At 34.2% G+C, this 8,066-nt stretch overlaps 1 protein-coding gene across 4 annotated transcripts in view; it reads right to left on the bottom strand.

The window, feature by feature from the left end:
- LOC107727960 (serine-rich coiled-coil domain-containing protein 2-like) overlaps positions 1-8,066 on the bottom strand; it is a 69,333-nt gene that overhangs the window by 13,897 nt on the left and 47,370 nt on the right. For all 4 annotated transcript variants that reach the window (XM_016538004.1, XM_016538005.1, XM_016538006.1 and 1 more), the window contains exons 7-9: positions 7,580-7,660; positions 5,278-5,364; positions 3,406-3,516 (exon numbers count right to left, since the gene is read on the bottom strand). In XM_016538004.1, the coding sequence (XP_016393490.1) occupies positions 3,406-3,516; positions 5,278-5,364; positions 7,580-7,660 (279 nt within the window). The remainder of the gene's footprint in view (positions 1-3,405; positions 3,517-5,277; positions 5,365-7,579; positions 7,661-8,066) is intronic.

The raw sequence follows: 8,066 nt of genomic DNA, 5'->3' as shown, positions 1-8,066 counted from the left end.
AGACGAGACGTTGACGAGCTAAAACTAATATCTGATGATAAAAACTATGACGAAATATATGGTAAGTAAACCTACTGTACCTGAAAAATTAGTTTAATTTGTATCTCTTTCGTATTTTGTCTTATTGTCTTATTCTGCTTCTTTTTCAAAAATTATAAATTATATATATTATATATGAACAACTATAATTTTTTATAAATTGCTCCCTTTTCACTACTGTTAAATGATAGTTCACACCAAAATTTTCATCATTTATTCAAGTTTTTCCAAATTCAATCCTTGATTCAAATTTCTCATAAGCTTAATTGATTTGGTCTAAAGAGAGAAGAATTAATGACTTTTTTTGTTTGAAGACTACATATAAAATAGTAGTTGACAAAAATGCAATGACTTTTCGTCAACTAAAACTATGAAAGACTCAAATGACTAAAATGTGACTAAGACTATTAAGCATTTTCGTCTCAAGATAAAGACTAAGACTAAATCAAAAATGCCTGTCAAAATTAACACTGCTCTGATTAAAATGCTTGCCAGCCCGTGGCCAGTGACCTCAACTTTTTGATGTCGTATGACTCCGAGACCCAGTTGTATTGCAGCAGTACAATGTCGCCGTCTGAAATCGTTTTGAACTTTTCGCCCCTACAAACGACCTGGATTCCCACTGGGACCAATTCCAAGATACCATGGTAACCGCGGCGCCATTTGGCGAGTAAAGCAAAACTGCCGACGTGACAAGCATGAGTGGGTCAATCGGAAAGGGACAGAGGCACAAGAAGCCGCAAATCGAAACGACACGTGCACGCTATACTGTATCGTTTGAGAGCTCACCGGCTCCCCAAAATCTTCGCAATCGAAACTGGTGTACAACAAGGTTTCGTGCTTGCACCGATGCTATTCTCCTCGTCATCGACTTCGTCGGCCGCCACTCCATCAACTGCCTACACATCGGCATACCCTGGACAGGTGGCAACCTCCTCCTTCCCGATGATATTGTCATTTTCGGCCTGACTGAAATTGCCTTACGAGATCTCAATATGGCCCTAGAAAATAATGAGGCCAGCGCAGGACTCCGAATCATTGGACAGAAGACCAAAGTTATCCGCATCGGTAATGCAAACTCGAGAATCCCAATTACCATCGGTGGACAACAGGTTCTTTGTGCCGACAGTGACCTACGTGTGTGAAACCTGGAAGATGACAGAAGCCATCACTCGAAAGTTGGACGTTTTCCACCTCCAATGTCTGTGATGCATTCTTAAGATCACTTAACAGGACCATGTTATGAACGTGGAAGTATACCTTCGTGCCAACGCATGGCCCCTCTCTGTGAACATCACAGATTGCCACTTTCGTCTCGATGGACACATCTTACACCTCCCTGACCATCGGCTACTCAAGACAGCAATATTCTGGCAGCCTGCACAAGGCAAACAAAACGTGCCGAATGACACCGGTGGAATTAAGGTTAAGATAAGATAGATAGATAGATAGATAGATAAGGCAATACTACTCTCAACAGACAATGTAAACACTCACAGCATAGCAATTTTCATTTTGCCTTATTTCAAAAACGTGTTTTATTTTGTTTCAAAAATTTAAAATCTCCTATAATGAATGAAAAATAAAACAACACATAGTATTTAGAATGACAACCAGAGGTTGACAATCAACATTTTCTGAAGGATAAGCACGTCTTTTCACTGACAATTTATTAAGAAAAAAGTTTTAGGCCTTATTTTGTATCCTCTTTGTGAAAAGTACCAACTATTATAAACACAAAGGAAATTAATTTACACTCATCACTGCGCCCATTGGGCTGTTTAGTTTGTCAGACGTCAATATTTTCCTTTGTCTTTGATCTGAGCCCTCTAAGGGGTCTTTTCTGAACAATAAATGCATTGTTTTTACCTGTTGTCCATGAACCTGTCCGTACAGAACACAACCCACCAACTGAGATCCATTTAACTAGATGGATTTCCTCCACAGCCAGGAAGAAATGTGTCACATCCTTCACACAATTATTTTACCAAGACTACTGACAGACTTTCTTCAGAACCGTTGAGACAATAAGCACTTTTCCATCATCCAATGGCATTACCAGTGGCATTTCTATTAGAACACATTTTGGTACAGAGCAAATACAAACTGTTCCATGCGTAGATTTTTCAGTATGGTCGACTAACCAGGAGAACCATGCTGGTGAACACACCAATCCTCGAATGGTCACTTTTCAGTTGCTAATGTAACTTACAAAAATAAGTGATTATCAGTAGCATTCTGGAAACAAGTATCATTTTTGCAATTTGTTGCAATGATGCAGAAATCACACACCACAGCTTTACAAGGATAGTTCACCCAAAATATCTTATTTCATGTTCCACAGAAGAAAGGGAGTCATTCAGATTTAAAATGACATAAAGGTGAATAAATGATAACAGATTTCTCATTTTGGGATGAACTATGACATTAGGAAAATCTGTTAAGCAAGTTAATAATCTAAATTACATTACTATACAGAACCTATTTTGTGTTTGTTTACTTTATTAAAGTTTTCTTTAAATGTTCGCCGGTTCCCACCTCCTTCTTCCCGAACTACGAACGTTGTTACACCTGCCATTAATATACTCAACAAATTGTGCATCTTTGAATATACACTAAACAGTCTTCAGTTAGCAAAACACAATGCAACTGTCTCTATGTGATGTAGTGTAACATAGGAGTCAGATCTTTAAAATAATGTACCACGTACACAAGCCCTACACTAATCCTAACCGATAGTGTTAACAACAGCAAACACACATTTGCTAAAGTAACCATGCCAACTTTAGTTTGCTTATACAAGTCTATGAGCTCTTTCGTGCCTTGTTTTTACAGGACTCGTACCCAAGTGCTCTGCATCGCAGGTTTAATGCTATATCAGGTGAGTTACGTAAAGAGCAAATTCACTATGTCAAAAAATCCATACATATGAAGCTGGTTATATGATACAAACATCACAATGTATTATGTTTACAAATTACACACTATGGTAGAAGTTTTTTGAGGGGTAAATGTAGCATTATGCAAGGAACCATGCAAAACAAGTGGTTATTAATCAATAATCTGCCCCTGTTATCATAATTTGTGTAAAATAGAATAAAAGTTTTTGGTGTTTTACTGCCACTAGTGTTTATTTTAGCTGGGAACTAAAGTGAATTGTATGTATTGGTACATTATTGAAGTTTTTTTTTTTGGGGGGGGGGGCTTCTCAGAAACATGCACATCCTTATTACCCACAGGTGAGTGACATCAACTGGACTGTGCCTCTGTCAGTCAGTACAATCCCTAACTATGTACCTAATATACCCAACACTATAGTGATGAAGCTGCCCTGAACATGTTTTCTATCTCTGCATGTATACTCACATTATGTGCCTTCCACAAGGTTTGAGTATCCTTGTCTTGGTGCTCCAGTGACTCCTTGTCAGCCTCTGACCCCTGCAAGCAGTGGCACTGCATATCCTCTATTGGAGAAGACTATAAAAAATAGATATAAAAATAATAAAAATAAAATGCTAAAGTAATGTTATACAACCAACTGGGTAACACTTTATAATAACTTTCATTAATAAATCATTAACAAACATTATATAATGCTTAATGGATCATTAGTTAATATTTATTCAGAGAGTCAGAACCATGAGATAATGTGCTTGTTAATTTTTGCTAATAAACTTATAAAACATTAGATAATGTTCAAACAAATCATTATTTCATGTAAGTTAAAAACGTTTACAAATGTCATTAAACCTTCAATTCCATATGATCAAGCATTTATTGAAAATCTACAAATGATTTTAACAGATGTTATAAAATGATTAAAAGCTTTTCGCTGCTGTGATACGGGTAAGGTTAGGGACAGGTTTGGAAACATTTTTTTGCACCAAAATTACAATCTGTTATGTCTTTAGCAAGCATTTAGCTAAACTTAACCAGCCACTCTTTACACAAACCTTGTTACATTAGCTAAAAGTCCAATACCCATAAAGATACTAGATGATTAGTAATCATTTATAAACATTTACAAATGCCGAATAGTGTACTGCAAAACACGAACAAATAATTCATAGATTATTTGTTAAGATGTGTAAATAGAGGTCTACACAACAAAGAAAACACCAACAAATGAAGATCATACTGACTGAAAGTTTACTGACATTTGTAAGCATTTCAATTTACATTAAATAATCATATGTTAATCATTAGGTAATGTTTAGTAAGTTCATTAGTAAACATTAACAAGAACATTATCTCATATTTCTAGCTATGTGAATATATATATAAACTAATGATCTGTTAAGAATAGTTTGTTAATGATTTATAAATGAAAGTTATTATAAAGTGTTACCATTAACAGTATAATTAACAGCATACAAATGAAACACAGGTCTCATCACATCTGTTTGTTTTTCCAAGAACTTTCACAATAGGATTACAACACACATTACAATACCCCAAAATCAAAAGAAATACATTTTGCTATTTAAAAAAATGAATCCTATTTTAACACAGTTAAGCTGTTTTGGTATTGTGACAGCATGATAATTATAACAATTATGACAGTTAAGCAAAAATGATGTAGTATTTAAATACTATTAATATTGATAGATTATTTGCGGAGTATATGTGGTATAATCTAATATCAATATGTGGTAAAATCTCTGACAATAATAGGAATTACAAAATAAAAATAAATAGAATAAAAGTGTGTTTAATGAAAATGTCACAATGCAAATAATAATAATAATAGTTACTTAAGCTAAAAAAATATTTGCCTAAAATTAGCTTCAATTTTTTGAGAACTAAAATATGAGAACTAAAAATGATAAGAAAAAATATTTCATTGCATGTCTGCCAATATAATTTCCTACAACATAATATATTCACTTGTTGCTTTGATAAGAAACTGTATGAAAAAAATAGCGTTTATGCATGCAAGAGTTTGATTTTGTAATTAATAATCAGTTCAACACTACCTGTTTCAAGACAGATTAATTTACATTTAGTAACAACATGATTTTATTGTTACTACTTCATTTACAATCTCTTAACAAGTTCTTACCATAGCACATCTCATTATAAAATAACATGCTAATAAAAAAAGCATTTTACCACTTTTTCTCAGAACTGCAGTTTTCTGACTGATTTCTGCACTGACTTTAGACTGGTGTCTTTGTGATTTTTGGTTGCTGTTTGAAGTCAGTTCTCTTAAGTAAATATTTAGACTATAATACATACCAGCTGCTGGGAAAGTTCAGCTATCATCCTGTCTTTGCTTCTGAGCTCATTTCTCAGTTCTTGAACCTCTTTCAGGAGCAGCACCACCTAGAAAATAACAGAAGACAAGATAAACCTGTATCTTTTTTGGTCAATCAGAAGCTTTTTGCTTAGTCATATGCGATCAGTTATTAGCCTAACATGATTATTTATTATTATTATTTGTTTTGAGGTGAGTTGGCTCTGCTGTTGGTGTATTAAACTCAATTCAGGTTTATAACGTCATGTTAATAATGCATAACATACATATGTAAGCTCATTTAAATAGTTGGCTGATTGTTGGCTCAATCAGATGTCCCAATTCTCATAAACATGGCTGTTACAAACAATGTTTCAAAACAGTTATCATTAACTAAAACTATGAAACAAATTTTTGTTAACTGAAAAAAGCAAAAAGAAAGGAAATAAAGAAATAAAATATACAGATGAAAAACATAAACTAAAATAAAATTAGAAATGTTTACTAACTGAAATTAGTTTAAGTTAAAGCACTAAAATTACTCAATGGAAATAACAACAAAATTAAACAGGAAAAAAAGCACATAACAAATTTACTAAAAAATTACAGATCAAAATGAAAACGTAAATAAAAAATTATAATTCAAAATATTAATAAAAACTATAATAGCATATAAATAATACTTAAAAAAACAACACTTTTATAATAAAATAACAAAATAGTTCAGTGCTAAATATGCAGAAAAGCTGATATGCTAAGCTCCATCTTGAAACAGCATTTTTCTTATTTTACTAAAATTATTATGCATGTAGTTGTCATTATTTAATATTGAGAGAGTTAAAAATTGGATTACACATTGTAAAAAAAAAAAAAGAAAGAAAAGAAAGAAACAATGACCACATAAAATACTTTCCTTTCCAAAATGAATACATTTGAATATAAATATTTGTTAATGAAAGTATATGTCCATTTGACAACTACCGTATGCACCTATCTTTCTCCATGTGATTCAAAAATAAAAATAAAAAATTGGTCCCCTTTATATTAGGTGTCTAAATACTATGTATACCGTTTTATTGTGTACCGCTTATTGTGTTCATGTTGTATTGCAAATCACTCTTGCTGCTATTGACGTGGGATTGTCACGATGACACACACACGAGGAACGAGGAGACGCTGGAGAATACTTTTACAAAGACTTTATTTGCACCAAGGAACCAAGGGAGACGAACACAGGAAGACGATCAACAGCGGACAGAGAACTAGGGACTGGGAACACTTTTTATACACACAGGGGGAGGGGTCACGATGTCACACACACGAGGGACGAGGAGACGCTGGAGAATGCTTTACCAAGACTTTATTTGCACCAAGGGAGACGAACACAGGAAGACGTTCACACGAAGACCTTCAACAGCGGACAGAGAACTAGGGACTGGGAACACTTTTTATACACACAGGAGGAGGGGCTGACGAGACACACCTGGGATCAATGGAAATTAAACATGGGAAACACCTGGGAAGAAATCAACTAAATCAGGACAGGAACAGGAAACAAACCAAATATGGGCACAGGAAGGCACATGGGGAGCAAGACACACACAAAACATGGAACAGAGTCTGACAGGGATACAGGTAAGGTTAAGGACAGGTTTAGCTGTATAGTTAGGATTAAGGGTGGGTTACAGGGTAGAAATTGGTTCAAAAGTGTAATCACAAATGTAATTACAGATGTTTATTACAGATGTTAATTTAAGTACAATATAAAAGCATGTATGTATGTAATAAGTACTTTGTATCAAATGATTAATGTCAATGTTAGCACATCTCAGTTAAAGACAATATAAAGTGGGTCCAACTCTTTTTTTTTTTCCTGAAACACAGAATTAATGTGACAGAGTCATGTCTTTCAAAAAACTGAGCAGCATCTCACAAGAACCAGGTTAAAAAAGATTCAAACCACATAATTAGATTGCACTCCACAGGCTTGCATGAAGACAGAACATCATAGTTTATTTCCGCTATATTCAAAATCTCACAGCGACTGTATGAAATACCCTAAGTATGATTATTCATATTTTTTCTAATAAACTGAATAAGTAGTATTGCATTGCTATGGATGAAAAGATGATATTACGGAGCTGGAAGGACCTGGACAATTATTATTACGCTCAAAAATGTAAATATGAAATATGGCTTTAAACACATGGTTACCCTTTTGCAAACCCCACTTGAAAAAGTAAAATGTCTGAGATATAAGGAAGAACAAGAACTTTAAATAAGACAGTAACAAGCTCTTCTTACCTTCTGATCAAGTAAAGATTGGTCATTGGATTGTGGAGTATGAGCCTCTAAAGTATCTTCAACTGAACCATCTGTCTCCATCTAAAACAAACCACATACCAAAATCAATCTTGTAGTTCTGCAGTTGAGCCATATGTTATATTGTTAAAGTTCCTCAGGGTATAGAGGTGGTTACACTAGACTTTTTTTGGTCCCACTTTATATTAAGTGGCCCTAATACCTGTGTACTTACATAGTAACTAGATGTGCACGTAGTATGTAACCACAGTGTAAGTACACATTGGTACATATTATCTAGAGCTGTAATATTTCTGTAACTACACACATGTAACAACCCTCCGAATGGTTTGTGTAAGTACAAATGTGTAACAGGACATATATAACTACATTTTGTAACAACAATATGTATAAGAGTAATTGGAACAATTTGATCCAGGGGGTGGAGATGGGTAGGTTTAGGGATATGTAAAGTGGGAGGAGTTGGATC

Source organism: Sinocyclocheilus rhinocerous, unplaced genomic scaffold, assembly GCF_001515625.1.
Source record: "Sinocyclocheilus rhinocerous isolate Xijiao unplaced genomic scaffold, SAMN03320098_v1.1 scaffold3201, whole genome shotgun sequence".
NCBI lineage: Eukaryota > Metazoa > Chordata > Actinopteri > Cypriniformes > Cyprinidae > Sinocyclocheilus > Sinocyclocheilus rhinocerous.
This window is presented reverse-complemented; position numbering and strand designations above follow the sequence as displayed.